The sequence below is a fragment of the Elephantulus edwardii genome, unplaced genomic scaffold (genome assembly GCF_000299155.1).
Source record: "Elephantulus edwardii isolate Elephantulus edwardi_28Jun2011 unplaced genomic scaffold, EleEdw1.0 scaffold00051, whole genome shotgun sequence".
NCBI classification, from domain to species: domain Eukaryota; kingdom Metazoa; phylum Chordata; class Mammalia; order Macroscelidea; family Macroscelididae; genus Elephantulus; species Elephantulus edwardii.
Window position 1 is genome coordinate 8540952 of NW_006399801.1, and position 20002 is coordinate 8560953.

General features: G+C 41.3%; 1 protein-coding gene across 1 annotated transcript in view; it reads right to left on the bottom strand.

The window, feature by feature from the left end:
• The window catches only part of DOPEY2 (dopey family member 2), a 180779-nt gene extending 162616 nt beyond the window's left edge, over positions 1-18163 (bottom strand). The window contains exon 1 of the mRNA XM_006886727.1: positions 18026-18163. Within this exon, the coding sequence (XP_006886789.1) occupies positions 18026-18163 (138 nt within the window). The remainder of the gene's footprint in view (positions 1-18025) is intronic.
• Positions 18164-20002: the final 1839 nt, after the last annotated feature.

Consider the following 20002-nt stretch of genomic DNA (forward strand, 5'->3'; position numbering starts at 1 on the left):
TCTGGCAGCTTGAAATCTACCAGAAGCTCAGTGGGAGAAAGACAGTCAATCTTTCATGCAATATACTTGGAAATCCAATGGAGGGTCAGCTACGAGTTGATTCAGACTAGACAGAAATGAATGAGTAAGTAAGTGATTTTTGTTCATGTCTGCTTATCTTATTTTGCCATGACTATTTCACTCACACACACACACACTCTGTAAGAATACAGGACTGCCTCATTCTTAGGGCTGCATATGCTCTTATTCTGTTGAATCATGACTGACTATAACAACACCTCTATTGACGGTTGTCACTTGCACTTTTTGTTATTACATACAATGAGGCAGAGTAGATTCTGTTCTTTTTCTATAGGACTACAACAAGTTTAAAATGTTCACCATTCTCTAACCACTAGTCACTCTGAAAATGCAGATTAAAGCAACAATGAGATGCTGCTAAGTTCCCACTATAAGGGAGAAAATGAAAAAAGACTAATCACATCAAGTGTTGGTGAGATAGAAGAACTAAAATTCCCATAAGCTGCAGATAGGAGTGTAAAATGACACAATAACTTGGGAAGAAAATTTTGCAGTATCTTAAAAAGTTAAAGAGACACCTATTGGAAGCAACCCAAATGTGCATCAAAAGAAAAATGGATAAACAAAATGTTGCTTAGCTATACAATGGAATCCTACTCAGCAATAAAAGAGAATTAGCAATCGATAAACACAACAACTCGGCTAACTCTCAAAATAATTTTGCAGAGTGAAAGACACCAGACACTTTCTCAGAAAAAGAGAGAGACATTATACACTGAATGATTTCATTCATACTGTTAGGTGCCATCGAGTCTATATGACCCACAGCGACCCCATGAAAAACAGGTCTGAATCCTGTCCTGTGCCACCCTCACAATCTCTGACACACTTGAGCCCATCGCTGCAGGCACTGTGCCGATCTATCTGGTTGAGGGTCTTCCTCTCTTTCTTCGACCTTCCATCTTTCCAAGTATGATGACCCCCTCCTGGTAACATGCCCAAAGTAAATGAGATAGATTTTTTTACCTTTCAATCTATTAGATTTTATGAAAAACAAATAATCTGTAATGACAGAAAGAGATCAAGAGTTGCCTGGAGATAGAACGAAGAAAAGGAAGGGATTACAAAAGGGCCCTTTGATGAAACCATGAGGACAATGGACACAAGACCATTATCTTGATTGTGATGATGCCTCCCTGGGTGTAACTTACATCAAAATGATGAAAGTATATACTTTAAAAATGCAGTTTATGGCATACAAATAAAGATGTAATAAAGTAAGAAAAAACTATATTTAAAAGGTAAGTGGGAATGAAGTCTTGCATATGTTCAAACAGAAGCTTGAATATTGGTTTTCATGTTCAAATAGCTGTTCCTCTTTGAAAAATTGTTATTGTTAGGTGCCATCAAGTCAAGTATGACTCATAGCGACCGTATGAACAAAAGGCCTGACCCAGTTCTTTTCTGTCCCATACTCACACTTCCTGACACACAAGAGCCCATTGCAGCAGTCACCATGTGAATCCACGTGGTTGAGGATCTTCCCCTCCTTTGCCGACCCTCCACTCTCCCCAGGATCATGTCCTTCTCCAAGGAATAGCCCCTCCTAAGAGCAGGGGCTTCAAAAGAGCACTTCAGCTGCATCCTCTTCAAGACATATTTGTTTGTTCTTTTGGCCGTACATGGGATGTTCATTCTCTTCTCCATTACCACAGCTCAAAGGCATCAATTCTTCTTCTGTCATCCTTATTCACTCAAAATAGTCAAGCTTCATTTATTTCCTCCCTTACCAAAGACTACTATGAAGTTTCTAGTTTTATAACTTTCTCAATAGCACTGACAAAATGTAGATGGAATCACATCCCCTTTTCCTTATTCATAAACCTAATTCTCTGAACTGAGTTTTTGTCATTAGACTACCTGGGGAAGAATTCATCTGTCCAAGCTTGGATCAATTCCAATCCCTGCAGTAGGCCCGAAAGAAAGGACAGCAAAAATGTTCCTTTACCTAAACATAAAACCAATGGACTATCCTTGGTATAATTTACTGAAAAATAGAGTTTCTTTTTAGCAAAGTGAAAAAAAAAAAATCTTGCCACAGGAACTAGTTTTTAGCAATATCTTATCACGTACAACAACAAAAGCGTGAGTGGCAAAAGAGGTAGGTGGGACCTCATAAAAATGAAATATTTTTGTTCATCAAAGGGCTTTACAAACAAGGTGCAGAGATGTTCAACAGGCTGCAAAGAATTTTTCAGGAAGCATATATTGTTCAATGGAAACTGACACCCACATATTTGAAATCTATTTTAGAGAGATTCTTTTATTAAGACATAAACAAGGCAAAGTCAAACAAACAGACTCTTCTGAAAATGGGGACTTCAGTCAACAATGGAGCTAACGGAGTTCCACCAATTCATAGCTAGTGCTTTCATTTACAAGGTTCTAAGCACCTCTGTAGGTGGGGCTACCTTGGCGCAGGCAACAGACAATGATTGGGATACTGTAGGATTTCAAATTAAAAGCTTCAGGATTGGTTTTTGCTTCAGCTGCCTGGCTACATGGTGGTCAGGAGCCTATGATGAGGGTATCATTAAGGACACGCTAGGCAAGCAATGTGATGCTGGAGAACAGTACTGAATATCCCATGGACTTCCTAAAGAACTAGCAAATATGTCTTGGAGAAAGTGCATCCCCGGTGCTCTTTAGAAGCAAGAATTGTGAAACTTCATCTTAAACACTTTGGCTATGTTGTCAGGAGAAGCTAAAAAGACATTATTCTTGGAAAGGTGGAAGGTCAGCAAAAGAGAAGACCCTCAATGAGATGGATTGGCACAGTGACTGTAACAATGGGCTCAAGTATATCAGAGATGATGAGGGATAGGACAGGGTTCAGATTAATTGTTCTCAGGGTTACTGCTACAAGTTACAGTTCTCAGCCAATGTATTGTTTTACTCGTTTTTGAATGATCATCACCATGATTTTGTTTCCACATGATATTAATGCTATTGTTTGTAATTTCCACATTCTGTTGGATCACCTTTCTTAGAAGTGGTAATAAATACTGATATCTTTCAGTCAGCTGGCCAAGTAGCTATCAAATTTCCTGGACGTATTTGTCAGTCTGTCCCAGGAAATTTGCATCTGTTACTTAAAACATGTCTATTGGTATTCCATCAATTCCTGGAGCCTTATTTTTTGTTAATGCTATTATTAAAGGAAATATAAAACATTTCAATCACTATGAAAAAATAGTTTGGTAGGACCACAGAAAGTTTAACATTGACTGTATGGTGAAATTGTGGTGTTGGAGAAGAGTACTAAACATCCCATGGACTGCCAAAAGAACAAACATATGTTTTGGAGAAAGTGGAGCCAGAGTGCTCCTTGGAGGCAAATAAAGTTTTGCCTCACATACTTAGGTCCTGCTAGGAAAGGTTATTCCTTGGAGACGGACATGATGCTCAGAAAGATGGAGGGTCGGCAAAGGAGAGGAAGCCCTCAATCATGTGGAATGACACTGACTGCCACAATGGGCTCTAGTGTGTTAGGGAGTATGAGGATGGAACAGGATAGAACAGGGTTCAGATCTGTTGTTCAGAGGGTTGCTATGGGTCCCACTCAACTCAACAGCATTTAACAACAACACATGGTAAAGTGGGGAGTTCTGGTGGCTTAGTGGTAAGGAGTTGTGCTGCCAACCCAAAGGCACATGGATCAATTTCACCACTTGCTCTGCAGGAGAAAGATGGACAGTTTCCTCTCATGAGACCGATAGTCTCTAAAAACCCACGGGAGGGTCAGTTGTCAACCAGTTCTCACTCAACACTAATTAACAACAATATGATGCAGTGAATTATTTCATATGGTCCTTCTAATCGTAGTCTTTTTTGTTATTCCTGCCAACGGATCAAGTAGGACTATGCACATGAGGTGCTTGAGACCCATGGAGGGAACTGGGTACTTTGCTAATAATGCGAATAAGCTGCATGGCATCCTTGTGGGAGTGAGGCTATGCAAATAAGGTGTATGTCACTGAATTCTATGCAGATAAATTGTTGAGAACATATTATATGTATATTTTTATGAAATATTAAAAGAAGGCCATCCACCAGGGGCAGGGGTTAGGGTGGTTAATTATAGGGTAGCACAATTTCTTAGGTGGGGGCAAGGGTGGGTAAAGGAAATGGGAAAGGTCCAACATGAAAAACAACGCATATGAACTGTGTAAGTAAACCAGTAGAAAATAAAAATTTTATTTTAAAGAAAAAAAAAAACAACAACAACAAAAAACCAACTAAAAAAAATGTCTTCCAGTGGCTCATACACCAACCCTGAGAATCAGCAAGGTCCTTATAGCCTATCAGCAGCTTCTGGAGAATACAAGCAAGGGTATGAAGCAATAGCATCATTTGACTCTCATTGCATCAGTTACCAAAATAATAAAGACGGAAGAAACTGTGACAAAGGATTCAGTAGCAAGCTTTGCCAGGCACTTGGGATGGAAGTTTGACTCAATATTTTATTAGCTGCCTATTCTACATTTTGGGAACAATCGGATCTTGTTCTGAGCACTCTACCACAAGGGCACAAGGGCTCCTGTGTTTAAATGCAAACAGTCAATAATTGCTAAGAGCGTCCTTTCCGTTTGATCTCTTCTCAGAAGGCAATGCAAGCTCACATCTTTTTAAGGGTCTGACACTCCACTTATTGAACCACTTCTACTATAAAGATCACAGCAGTGTATATCACCAAAATGTTTTGAGAAACAGCTAAAATAATTGCCCCAGACTGAGGTACTATTCTTTAATAGATGTAACCTTGAATCAGATGACAGGATGGAACTGGACATCATATGGACTCAGAGGCACAGACCAAATCTAGTTCATGTAGCCTGTTAACTGTGATAACAATACTGATGTTATAGTAAGCAGCTGTTGAGTCAACCTTTGACCCCATGGACCCCATGCAAAGAGAACAAATGAGTGGTGGCTACACAGGAGGTGCAATAGCCAGGAATCGAACCCAAGTCTGCCACATGGAGGGAGACGATTCTGCCCCTGAACTGTCCCTGCCCCCTCTGGAAGGGATTAGCAGTGGTTGATTTAAATGGAGGCCAAGTCTCATTGGAAGGAAGAAGAGACAGATAGGAAGACAAAGGGCCCCCAAAGCAGGTACCTTAAAAAACCTAACCTAAAGGGATAAACCCACAGGATAACTACCAACAAAGGATCTGGTACAGAATCAGGGAAATGCAACACCATGGGCCACATATCACCTGGAAGGCTTTGCTAAGTGACTGGGAGGTGATGGGCATGTTGTTGTTATGTGTTGTTGAGTCACTTGCAACTCATAGTGACCCTATGTACAACAGCCCTAAACCTGTGGCAATCTCACTCTCTCTGACACACCCATCCCGATTACCCCAGTCACTAAATCAATCCATCTCATAGAGGGTCTTCCTCTCTTGCACTGTCCCTCCACCCTCCCAAGCATGATATCCTTTTCTAAGGACTGGTACCTCATTGCAACATGCCCCAAAGTAGGTCAGACAAAGTTTCAGAAACCCTGCCTCCAAGGAGCAGCCTGGTTTATGCCTCTCCAAGACAAACCTGTTTGTTTTCTTAGCAGTCTATGGTATATTCAATACTCTTCTCCAACACCACAGCTCATAGGCATCAATTCCTTCTAATATCCCTAGTCATTGTCCAAATCTCTGATGCATAGCAAGTGATTGAAAAGACCATGGCCTGTATCAAGTGAACCTTAGTCTCCAGTCTGACATTGCTCCTCTTCAGTACTTTGGAGAGGAATCTAACAGCCGACTTTCCCAATGCAATTCACCTTTTAATTCCCTGTTGGTGCCAAGAGTGTTGATTGTGGAGCCAAGCAAACTAAAGCTGTTAACAATTTCAGTCTCTTCACCATCTATCAGCATCTGTGATGCTGCAAATTGGCCCAGTGGTGAGAATCTTTTGTTTCTTGGTGTTGAGCTTCAATCCATATTGAAGGCTGCAGTCCTTGACCTTCTGCAGCAAATGCTTTAGGTCCACCTCAGTTTTAGCAAGCAGGGTTATGTCATCTGCACAACGCAGACTGTTGATGAGTCTTCCTCCAATCCTGATGCCACATTTCTCCTCATAGAGCCCAGCCTCCCAGATAATCTGTTCTGCATATTGATTGAAAAGGTATATATTCATATTAAAACAGGCACAAAAATGAGAGATCTTCACAATGCTCCTGAGTAATGAGGATGAAGCAACATTCACTCTCTACATGTCCCTCTCAAGAGACATGGATAAAAGACCACATAGGGTCCTACCAGAAATGAGCTTTTTAAAAAGCAGCTTATGTGTACATGTCCTTGACAGATGCCAAGACTAAAGCAGATTTCTCTGAACTACTAATAATTTAACAGACAGAACGAAGTGTTGAGGGTTGCTGTTACTGTTGTTTTATGCCTTCAAATCAGAACTGACTCATAGCTGGTCCCTCCAGTGGGTTTTCAGAGGTTGCGAATTACACAGGAGGAGATTCACATCTCTCTTCTGAAGAGCAGCAGGTGGATTCAAACTGCAAGCCACTGGGTGGGCAGCGTGTCTCCCTAGCACTAGGCCAGCAAAACTCCCTAGATGAGCTTTTGGAAAGAGTTTGTAAAAGTCCAGAAGACGTCACCCAGTCTCCACTCCCAGTCAACACTGGGAGGCTACAGCACTAACTCTGAAAGACCATAGTAAGAGAGCACAGCTTTAACAGAAGGTGTTTTGGATGTAATTCTGTGACACACCTTTAGAAGCTGGATCATGTGACAATATCTAAAGATCCAATTTCTCCCTTGCTAACCATGTTTCCTGCTGTGGGGTTTAAAGTTAACTTTACTTGGATTTAATGCCATAAAACACAATCTGCATGAATGATTCACACACACACACTTAACTCTACCCAAAGAACTTGGTCTTTGTTCTGGGTCCTGAGAGATAACCTCAGAACTCTTGGGATTTCACCAATGATTGAAGTACTGCAGATGAGGCTTCTAATCAACACCTACATGTACTATAATGAGGCTGACCATGCTGTATCAGCCAGCCAAGAAGAGGGAGAAGGAGTGGTACAATTCAATCAATCAGGCCTAAGGAATGAGGCCCAGTAAAGGCTTTGGACATGAATGCTCCATGGGTGTCCTGACTGGTGGACATCAGTTAACAGCCACTGGAATACAGAAACTCCACATTGGACATCATTGCAGAGTTCTCTCTGTGTGTCTCTTCATTTGCATTCTTTTCCTATATTAGAACTGCAATGGTAAGTACAATGATTCTTGAGTTCTGTGAGTCATTCTTGAGATTATGGAAAGGAACAGAGGGAGGTAGCATGTCAGAAGTGAGGGGACCCCTGAGGCCTGTTAGGTCCAGACAGTGGGACCAAGGGGAAAATGAAGAATTCAAAGAATACACGTCGACAAGAAGAGTGAACGTCTCTGCCCACCTGGCAGAACTAACAGATGAACCATAAATCACAATGGAATGTCCCTCCCCAAAGACCCTGTTATAAAAACCCTCCCCAATAAGTTCAAAGTGCAACTTCCTCAGTCTGCATTTTCAGAATGAGGAACCTCAACCAGGAGCCCTCCTAGTAAAGCTGCTTTTAAGCTTTCTCTCACACTCTGATTTCTTTCTTAAATCCACTAACCTAACAAGGACTCTGAAGATTGTGGCTGGCATGTGAAGTCTGAGGCCGACCACACAGTGGGGAGAGCTGTGAGATCAGACCTCATGATGGGGTGGTATTAATCAATTCAGAATTCTTTAGATATATACAAATTATAAAACTATAATTATATAGTTATAAAACTGACATCAGTTTTCTCCAGCCTGTAAAACTAGTTACTTTGCCTTAGGATTCTGTGTTTCCTTTCTTTTAGTCAGTAAAGGAGCTTAATCTGTCTGTTTACCAGGAGAGGAAATGATCTCTCCTAGGTCAGCTGTTTACCTCTTTGAAACTGTTTTCCCCAACCATAATGTAAATAGTATTATTAATCTGCCTGTCTGTTAGGAGGGAAGGTGAGTCTTCCCCAAGTTAGCCTTTATCTTTTCAGGGCCAGTTTATAACAGTCATGTGTTAACTGTTTTGTAGGTTGCCTATTTACTGGTACCTGTGTGTGAATTGTTTTTCGTTTTGTTTTGTTTTGTTTTCAGATGTAGAACTTCTTTGATTTTACTAACAAAGATGTATTGTTGGGTGAGTTAGTTTCTAAGGCTGGTATAAAAGCCTAATCACCACTCCCAGACAAAGAGGCAGTCTCTGAGAATGATCTTACTGCTTTCTCCCAGATCTGCAATAAAGTGCTTATGGATATTGCAATCTGTCTTATTAGCGATTGACTACAGAAAGACCTCTTTGGGTTCAGTAACAGATAACATTTTAGGGTCAGAAGAGGAAATAGTACATACAGAAGGTGTCAGAAAGTGGGATCTGACATTCTCCTCTCACCTGCTACGTGGTAATTTTGTGACTAGGTAGAATTCTGAATAAATGTGGAAAAATAGGAAAGAGAGAGAGAGGGAAGGAGGGAGGGTGGGAGCAGGGGGAGGGAGAGAGATAGGGAGGGAGGGAAAAAGGAAGAGGGAGAAGGGGGGGAGAGAGAGGGCGTGAGACCAACCTTCTGGATCTTATGATGTTTTCCAAAACATTTTTTCCTCTTTCCAGAAAAGCACCAAAACAAAAGATGAAGTCAAATCAACTGTCCATCAATTAATTAAGAAAGGTTAATATAAAATTTTTATATTCATACAAAGGAATGGTATTTAGCCATTAACAGGAAGTGTGAATACATGTTACAACATGGACAAACCTTAAAAACACCATATTAAGTGAAAAAAGGCAGATATTATATGATTCCACACACATGAGGGTCCTCTGGTTGTCTAGCCGTAAGAAGCTGTGCTGATATTCTAAAGGCACACGGTTCAAATCCACCAGGTGCTCAGAGGGAAAAAGATGGGCAATTTCTTCGAGTGGTATTTACTGCCTTTGGGAACCCACTTTAGGGGCAGCTATGGGTCAGTACCACCTCAATGGCACACAACAACAGCATATATGAAATACCCAGAACAACAAATCCAGACAGACAGAAGGTAGATAGTAGTTGACAGATGCTGGCCGTGGGGAGGAGTTGGGAATGAATGCTTGAAGGGTATGGAGTTTTATTTTGGGGTAATATAAATGTTCTTATATTAGGAGAACAAACAGGTTTCACCTGGAGAGCGTGAAGCCGGGCTGCTCGTTGGAGTCAAAGACTTTTGAAGATTCGTGTGACATACTTTGGACATGTTGCAAGGAGGGACCAGTCCTTGGAGAGGGACATCAAGTTTGGGAGGGTGGAGGAACAGCACACAAGAGGAAGACCCTTGATGAGATGGATCAATTCAGTGACTGGGGTGGTGGGAGTGAGTGTGTCAGAGATGGTGAGGTTGGCACAGGATAGAGCAGGATTTAGGGCTCATAACAACAAAAACAACAGCATTAGTTAGAGGTGATAGCTGCTCAAATCCTGAGAACGTACTAAATATCATTATAGTAAACTTTACATGATGTATATGTAACCAAAATTTTTTTTCAATGAAGAAAAAAGGAGTAGCTTTAGTCATCAAATTTTAAAACCATGTATTGTGGTGCTGTTGAGTCAATTATAACCCACAGACCCCATGTGATAGAGGAGCACCAAGCCATGTGGTTTCCTTGCTTGTAATTTTTATAGAAGCAAATAGCCAAGTCTTTCTTCCACAAAGGTACCCAGGTGGGCTTGAACCACCAAACTTCAGCTAACTGCTTAATTGTTGAGTCACCTTAATTCATTTCTACCATCCTTCACGTCCATACTCAAAGTTGTATAGTGGTTGAACTGATAAGGGCTCAAAGTCTCAGCTAAACTATTAAGCAAAAAATTATCCTATTTATGTATGCTGACAGTCTTTGTGTGAGATGTACTGGCTCGGAATGAACCTGTGTCTCACTGAAGCAACTGGTAACACATTCGGAACTGCTCCCTTCTGACCTTCAAGGGTAAGTAATTCTAGTCTCTGTACTAAATGCTTATTTCTGAGTAGGCAGCAAGAGGGATTCTTTCAACAGGTAAGGCAGAAGTGGTTTTGTGCAAAGACCCAGGGGTGGCTTCCCATTTACCCAGAATAAAATGCTGTGATGTGGTCCCGGAAACTTGCCCTCTTCTATTCCTCTCTGACTTGCTCACTCCACTCGAGCCACTCCACCTCAGGGGCCTGCATTCTAGCCTGTTCTCTCACTTAACCAGGCCTCTGCTCAAATGTCATTTTATCAGAGAATCTCTGCCTGAAATAACACCCCTATCCACCTCAACCACAGACACCACCCTTCTGCTTATGATGCGGAAGAGGTTTCAGCAGAGTTTCCAGATGAATGTGCACCAGGAAGAAAAGCTTGGTGATCGATTTCTGAAAATCAGTCAGTGAAGACCCTCTGGAGCACAACATCCCCTTCTACTACCATCCTGGGGATGGTGCAGGATGGCAGGGTCACACTGATCCACCATCACTCAGGCGTCATCTCAGGGGGTAATTGTTAGTTAATGAGTGAGGAGAAGGAGAGCCAGATTTCCCTTCAGTCCAGGGTTGGCAGGGAATGAAAATATAAATGAAGTAGATTCTAGGTTTGTTGCTCTTTCTTCCTCAGAAAATATTTTTATTTAAGAGACTAAAACTATATGAAAAGTATAACAAAAACGCTTTCAAGGGAGTTGGATGGGTGAAACTCGGAGGCGCTAACATGGAGGCATTATTTTCAAAAGCCTACAAATTGACTTTTTGAACAGGCAACAGGGCTTTTTATACTAGCTTTATACCCAAGGCAAACATCTCAACTTCTGCCAGGCTTAAGGAGGCTATGCTTTTACTCTCAAACAGCAGCTAAAATCAACAACATCTATTGCACATAAAATATAAATCAGGGAACAAATCTTTTTAGGAAAAATAATATATGGAACTCAGCTTCCTGTGGGTGCAAAAGGAATGAATGGAAGAGCGAGAATCACTTGGCACTGCTGCCATGAAAACCCTACCCCGGTTGTTAGATCAGTATTAGGAGAAAGCAACAGGAGTCCAGCAGAGAAGGTGACAGTGGCGAGCTTGACAGCAACACCAAGGCCTGAAAGAGCGATGCACCCACATATTTATGGGAGAAGCAGTTTTGTACTGCTGTGCCTTTTTTTTTTAAAGAACAAAAGAGCAGTTTTAATCTTCCCCTCTCCCATTGTTCTCATTTTCTGTACCTATAAACAGGTAAAAATACCAAAAACAAGACTTTTTCTAATTCAACAACTGTTTCCTATACAAATTCTGTGGCACTAACTACATTCATCATGTGCGACCGCCACTACTATCCTCCTGCAAATTGCCCCATCACCAATAAAGCAAATACTCAACGCCCCTTAAGCAGTAACTTCTCCTTTCCTCTCCCTTCTATTCCAGTTTACCACTAATAAGCTTTAGTCTCTGTGTCTTTGCCTGCTCTAGGTATTTCTAGTAAGTGTGATCACACAGTATTTGTCCCCTCGGGACTGACATCTTTCACTCATCTTGTGTTTTCAAGGTGCATCCATGTTGTGGTGAGCACCAGGATTTTATTTCTTTTTGAAGCTGAACATCATTCCACTGAATGGATGTAGCACATTTTGCTTATCTATCCATCTATTGACAGATACTAGCATTATTTCTACCTTTTAGCTATTTGCAAATAGTGCAGCAATGAACACTAGTATACATGTATCTGTTGTGTTCATGTTCTCAAATTTCTTAAGTACCTATCTAGGATTGGGATAGCTAGAGCTTATTATAATATTATATTTCACTTTTTTAAAGGACTACTAGACTTTTGCATGGTGGTGGTTTTGCACAGAGGCTGAACGATTATGGCATTCTCTTACCCGGTTTGCTTGAACTTACTGGGGTCATTTTCTTTTTGTGTTTCCCACATCATTGGGGTGAAAAGCAGGCATTGATGGCACTATTTCATTCTGCTGTGCATGGGGTCAGATGGTTTTCAAAAACTGTATAATGCATTTGATATTTGTGTAAAAATATGGTACATATGGTGAGATATTATTCAAACATAAATTGAAATGAATTCCTGAGACATGCAAAAGATGAATGAGCCTTCAAAAATATCACGCTGAGAGCAGTCAGACACAAAAGGTTCTGAATCATACTTGTGAATAACGTCGATACTGTATTGTTTACGTTATCCAGCTCAAAACTCAAGTTCACTCTATCAAGTTGGAACTGACTTATAACTGGCCCTCCAGTGGGCTTTCAGATGGGTGGGAGATCGCCCATGTTTCCCCTAAGGAGTCACTGGTGGATGTGAACTGCCAGAGAGATACTGCCTTTGAGCTGGTACTACAACTCCTTATGGATGATGTCAATAAAGCTCCTCTTTGAATTTTACACAGGATACACACACACATATATATGCACACACATGCCTAATGAGTAAGGAGTTGTACTGCCAACCCACAGACAAGCTATTCAAATTCACTAGCAGCTCCAAAGGAAAAAGATAGGCTCTCTGATTTGATTCACAGCCTCTGAAAACTCTCTAGAGGGGCAGCTATGAGTTGCTTCTGATTTGAGGGCACACAACAACAAATATAAAATATGCACACAAATGTACAGGCGACCCCTGAACAACACAAGTTTGATAGGTCCACTTATCCTTAGATTTGTTTTTCTTCGGCTCTTGCTATGAGCTCAAGTGTCATGAGTATTCACTTAAAACACCCAGGACATTAATTACCATCATCTCCACGTAAGCAACTCTTCTCTCTAGCAAACTGCATAATGCATGTCGTTATTTTAGCTGTATGAGACAAACTGTTCACATGAAGATGGTCAGTGTCACATGGCATCTTAAGTGAATACTCTGGAGTTCACCACAATAGCCAACAGAAAAAGAAAAGTGGGTTTGAGCAGTTCAAACCAACATTGTTCAAGGATAACTCTAAATTACATTTAGATTTGACTGCACAGATATTCATTACCCCAACCATTGCTGCATGGTGTTGTGTTATGTGCCATCGAGTCACCTGTGACTCAGAGCCCTTATGTATTACAGCTCTGAAGAATGCCCTGTCCTAAGCCAGCCTCACTGACTCCATCACATCTATGCCCATTACCCCAGTGACTGAATCAATCCATCTCATCCAGGATCTTCCTCTCCTGTACTGTACCTCCACCCTTCCAAGCAGGATGTCTTTCTCCAATACTGGCGCCTCCTGGCCATGTGCCCAAAGTATATGAAACAGAGTTTCAAAATCCTTGCCTCCAAAGAGAAACTTGATTTCACCTTCTCCAAGACAGACCTTTTCTGTTTTCTTAGTGGTCTATGGTATGTTCAATACTCTTCTCCAGCACCACAACTCAAAGGCATTGATCCTTCTGGTGTCACCCTTAGTCACTGTCCAGCTCTCTGACGTATAGCAAGTAATTGCAAAGGCCACTGCCTGGAACATGTGCACTTCAGTCTCAAGACTGACATCATTACTCTTTAGGACTTTGGTGAGGTCTTTGACAGCAAATTTTTCTTTTTTTTTTGTTTTTTTTGTTGGTTTTTTTTAATTATTATTAAATTTTATTAGTTTTAATGAACATTTACAGAGATTTTGGGTTTTCATTCATTCATTGTTGCACTGTTTTCTCTACCCTCTTCCCCAGTTCGTTCTTCTTCCCCCCCTCCCCCAAATGTCTGTTTTAATTGTCCAATGACAGCAAATTTTTCTAATGCTATTTGTCTTTTGATTTTCTGACTGCTGATCCAACTGTGCTGACTGTGGAGCTACACAAGCTGAAATCGTTGACATACGGTCTGTAACATAGACAACTGGAGCTCTCTCTGGTGGTATAGCGGTTAAAACATTTTGTTGCAAAAAAACAAATAAAAAGGTTGGTAGTTCAAATCTATCAGCTGCTTCACAGGGGAAAGATAAGAAACTCTGCTTCTGTAAGATTTATAGGCTTGGAAACACCATGGGGCAGTTCCACTCTGTCCTACAAGGTCACCAGGAGTCAGACTCAACTTGGTGGTAATGGGTTTACATAAATGTATATGTTTATTTGTGTGTGTATCTATCTCTTTCTCTCTCTCACCTCCCCCTCCCCCCCCCAAAAAAATACCCCACCACTGCTAGGTTCAGAATAATGGTATCCCTGCATCTGGTTTCCAAGGCTATAAATCTTTATGGGAGGAGACCACTCATCTGCAGCTGGCAGATTCAAACTGCTGATCTTTTGGTTAAAAACTCAATGTGTATGTAACTTTTATATTTATACCAACCATGCACAACATTTTCATTTCTCCATTTCCTCACCAACACTCATTATTTTTTCCTGTGCAATTATGTCAGTCTAGGGACTAAGGTATGCCTGATCCAGGCCATAGTCTTTGCAATTACTTGTTATGCATCAGAAAGCTGGACAACGACTAAGGATGATAGAAAGAGAACGGATGCCTTTGTGCAGTGGTGCTGGAGAAGAGTGTTGAATATACCACAGACTGCTAGGAGAACAAAAAGTTTCATCCTAGAGAGGGTGAAATTAGGCTGCTCCTTGGAGGCAAAGATTCTGAAGCTTTGTCCGACATACTTTGGGCATGTTGCAAGGAGGAACCAGTACTTGGAGAGGGACATCACGCTTTGGAGGGTGGAGGGACAACACAATAGAGAAAGACCCTCGATGAGATGGACTGACCCAGTGACTGGGGTATTCGGGGTAGGTTTGTCAGAGACAATGAATAAGGCTGGCTCGGAATAGAGCAGGGTTCAGAACTGTTGTACACAGGGTTACAATGAATTGCAAGTGACTTGATGGCATGTAGCAACAACATGGCTAAAAGACACAAAACATGTATGTATGTGTATATGCATGTGTAATTTAGCACACACATACAGAGTTCCATTTATATGAAATATCAAACACAGTACAAAAAAGAACAAGGGCAGCTTGGGAATTGCCATATGTGATGCTTGCCAACTCCACAAAAGGAAAACGTCACTGTCAACAACACAAAAACCAATTGCCATGAAGTCAGATGTGTCCCCCATGTTCCTGTATTTCCTTCTATTCAATTGAACACCAATCTTAGAGATTTATGGGGTCAAGACTCCATTGTGATAGCTCACTGAGCACACAGAACTACATTAGGGAAGTAAAAAAGTTATTAATTCAAGTTAGTAGCAGAATACAAAAGTCAGGACAGTTGCTGACATGTGGTTGCAGGCATCTCAGCCTTCAGCCTCACCAAGGCTTTAGGCCAGTGTTACAAAATTTAACCCTGCTACAGTGTTACAAAATTTAACCCTGCTAATTATGGCTCCATGGTCCTCCAACATATTTGGGCAAAGGCTCTTAGCTCTGGTTCCCCGTGGGGAAGCAGTCTCAAGGTCTGCTCTGTCTCAAGTCAGGTCCTTGGGCCTTTGCTGTGGCTGCTATGGAGGCTGCTCCCATAGGCCCTAGTCCAGTTGGTATAAGAATCTCAAGAAGGATATGCTGCATTCTCTTGCGTCTTTTTCACTAGTGTGAGAGTCTCAAATTCTGCTACTGGATCTACTCAATTTAATAGCAAGACTAGCCAATCCCCTTGTGGACTGGGGAGACTAGCCAACGCCTTTGTGGATAGGCCAACAACCCCCCCTCCATTCTCATATTCCCACCCATCCATAAGGTAAAGTCAGTCAATGGCTAGGGAAATCATTTTGAACAATAAACCCTTAATACCACAGACAGGCAAATCCACAGAGAAAGTAAGTAAACAACTAGTTGCCAGGGGACGGACAGAGGACAAAATGGGGAGTAATTGTTTAATGGATGTGGAGTTTCCTTTTGGGTGATAAAAATGCTTTGGAACTAGAGAGTAGTATTGGTTGTACAATACTGTAACTGTACTAAAGCCACTTAATTACCCACTCTAACATAGCTAAATGACAGCATTAACTTATGTTACATACTCTGGACATGTTATTAGGAGGAGCCAGTTCTGAGAGAAGGACTTAGTAGAGGGTCAGCAAAAGAGAGGAAGACTCCTTTAGAGACGGATTGACACAGGCTGCATCAATGAACTCACACACAGCAATGAGTTTGTGCTGAGGACAGCACAAGGTCAGGTAAAACGTCATTCTGTTATTCATAATGTAGCTTGAACCAACTCCAGGCACCTAACAATAACATGCTATAAAAGCTTCACTTTATGCTGTTTTTCATACTTTTAGAGAGTCAAATACTAAAAGTGACTCACCCTAAAGCACTAGAACATACCTCAAGCCTATCTACCCCTCCCCATGCCATAAAATAATAACCTGTTTTCATTCAAGTCAGTGAGTATTCCCTTCAGCTTGAAACTTCTTTTTTAAATTTTTTTTAAATTCTTGCATTTGAGTTGCATAATCAAAAAATTCTTACACCCTTATTTCCAATTTTAAAGGAAAATCTTTGATGTATACAATTGTCCCTCCCAGTTGGCAGTCAGCCATGCATCACATTTATAAACAGGAAAAATACCTTGCGACAGAACAGGCACTTCGCAGCCACTGCCTGTAACAGCCTCTGCTGAGCCTGATGACCATCTGTCAGTGCTGATAGCTGCTTTCTGGCATTTACAACTGGCCCACAGCTGGCCACCACTATGCTGGGTGGAGCTGTTGGCCTCCTACACTCTTACCTGTTCCTTGCAGGGGTGAGTGGGGGAAAGCGAGGCTTATTAGAATTGCCTGATACCTCTGACCTGAGAAATCAAGCTTTTTAGAGAAGAGTTGGGCATCTTCCAACTCCCACATGGCCCTCTGGCTCGAAAGTCAGGTATTCCAGCCAGGAACACTGGCCAGTGGACGACAGAGCCAAGCACAGACTTGTCAAGCCCACGGTATCTTTCTAGCCACATGCCATGTTGGTCACATAAGTGCATAAGAATTACTATGTCATTCCCCTTCTAGACAGAATGAAAAATACAATGATATTTGATGGAGATAACTCTCAGTAATCAAAGAGTCCAGTAACCCCAAGAGAAAGATCACATGGTAAAAGATACATTTGATCAGATCAGAGTTTGTTCTTCTTCGATATACCCTTTTATCCTTGCCCTAGCTCTGAGAACATATGAGAACATGAATGTGTACACATACATACACACATATACATATACTGTTATGACAAGTTCAATATTTAATTCATACCTTCTAGAATTTGAAAATCAGTAGGGAAATGGTCATTAATGAGACCAAAGGAGAAAAGGCATTCAAAATTCTAGGTGGTGGTGGTGGTGTTAAGGTGATGTTGAGTCAATTATGACTCATGGTGGATCTCAATCTTGCCCTATTTTACACCATTCTCATAATATCTAATATGCTTGAGCCCATTAAGTAGTATATTTAAAAACACAAAAGAGCCAAAACCCAAAATAACTGAGCCCCGGGTGCTATAAATGGTTACCGCACTTGGCTGCCAAACAAAAGGCAGTGGGTTTGAGGCCACCTAAAGGTGGCACAGAAGAAAGGCCTGGCAATCTCCTTCCACAAAAATCAACAACAGAAAACACCAAGAAGGACATTCTATTGATACACAAGGGGTTGTTATAAATTGGAATCATCCTTCTTTACCTAAAAAAAGCTTTATCTCTGGACATCAGATCTGATAATTGCAAATGTCAGCCACAAATACTGAGGAAAAAACTTTTAGATGACCCCATCAACACCACCATAATTCTAGGCTCAGGGAGGAAAACAAACAAACAAAAAAAAAACCTGAAAAGATGTACACACATATATCAATTAACAATGATTACTTCTGGGTGATGGAAATACGGGTAACTTTTCTTATCTACTTCCTCTAATTGTTATTAATCATCACAAATCACCTGGAATAACAAAAAGAAAATCCTGTCCTGACCTTCATGCCATCCAAGTAACACAATCCAAGGCCGACATACCTTGTTGAGCTTGCCAAGGGAAGAGATGAGATCCGCCCATTCACTTGACGACTCAAAATTTCTTAAAGCTTTTTCAATTACCGAAGAGTAATTTCGGTATCTGTAGTCATTCAATAGTTCCTGCTCTTCTGGATCCATCTTACATTCTTACAGCAGAGGAGGGCTATAAAAGCGAAAAAAAAAAAGTGAACTACTCAAGGAGATAAAGTGTTCCCAACCCGGAGCTACACAAGACACATCCATAAATGCTCCTGTCACAATCTCACTTGAACAATTCAACTCAAATATTTATCAAGGTATCTGGGCCAATCACAATGGCAGATAAAAGATAAACAGCCCCTGCCCTTTTTAGATCTGAGTAAGACATATGGACAGGGCAGCAACACAGTTGAGGTTCTCTGAACTGACAGTTCCAGGAGTGACACCCCAAAGCCACTAGATACATAGTGTTTCTAGTTAGCAATTTTGAATGCAGATGACTCCTTCCATCTTTGGGCATTTATATAACCCCAGAAAAAGTCATTCTCTGTAAAACTCAAGCTGAAAATAGAAGACTGAAGAAATGATGCCTTTGAATTGTGGTGTTGGCAGAGTACTGAACATGCCACAAACTGCCAAAAAAAACAAGGAAAACTATCTTGAAAAAAGTGCAGCTAGGATGCTCCTTAGAAATGAGGGTGATGAGACTTGATCTCACATACTCTGGGCCGGTTACTAATAAACGGTTATTATGCTTGGAAAAGCAGAGTATCAGTGAAGGAGAGGAAGACTCTCAAAGACATGGATTGACACCATGTCTACAACTACGGGCTTAAGTAGAAAGAAGACTGTGAGGGTGGCACAGGATATGGCAAGCTTTCTTCCTGCCATACAGGGTCACTAAGAGTAGGAGACCTTCCTTCACTATAAGAAAGGAAATCAGTTAGAAAGGCCCACATGGGATTCGAACCTAGGTTTTTCTATGACTCAGTGGTCTCTAACACCAGGTTTCCATGCTCTTAACAAGGAGCCCTGGTACCTAAATGGTTAGCCCTGGTTGCTAACTAAAAGGGCTGAGGTTTGGATTAACTAGAAGCTCTATCCAGGAAGTATTAAAAGAAGTGGAAAGAATATACTGAGTCACTATATCGAAAGGAATTGGCAGACACAGAAGAATTTCATGAAACAACATATGAGCAAGAGCCTATGGTGATGAAGGAAGAAGTTCAGGATGCTTTGAAGGAAATAGCAAAAAATAACACCCCAGGAATAGATGGTATACCAATTGATATATTTCAGCTAACAGATGCTGCCCTGGACGTACAGATCAAGAACAACTTGATCAACTGACCAGAAGAGATTTACATTTGTTCCTATTCCAAAGAAGGGTGGCCCAACTGAGTGTGGAAACTATAGAACAATATCAGTGATTTCACATGCAAGGAAGATTCTACTGAAGATTATAAAAAAAACTACTGGAACAGCACATCGGCAGAGAACTGCCAGAAGTCCAGGCTGGGTTTAGAAGGGGTCATGGTAATAGGGATATTGTAGCTAATGTTAGATGGATCTTAGCTGAGAGCAGGGAATACCAGAAGAATGTCTATCTGTGTTTCATTGACTATGCAAAGGCATTTGACTGTGTGGATCATAACAAACTGTGGCTGACTGAGAAGAATGGGAATCCTAGAATACTTGATCGTGCTAATGCGAAACCTATACTAGGACCAAGAGGCAGTCGTCAGAACAGAGCAAGGAAATATTGCATGGCTCAAAACTGGGAAGGACGTATGCCAAGGATGTGTCCTATCTCCATACCTTTTCAACCTGTATGCAGAACAGATTACCCGGGAGGCTGGGCTCTATAAGGAGAAATGTGGGGTCAGGATTGGTGGAAGATAAATCAACAATCTGCATAATGCAGATGACACAATCCTGCTTGCTGAAACCGAGGAGGACCTGAAGCGCTTGCTGCAGAGGGTCAAGGACTTCAGCCTT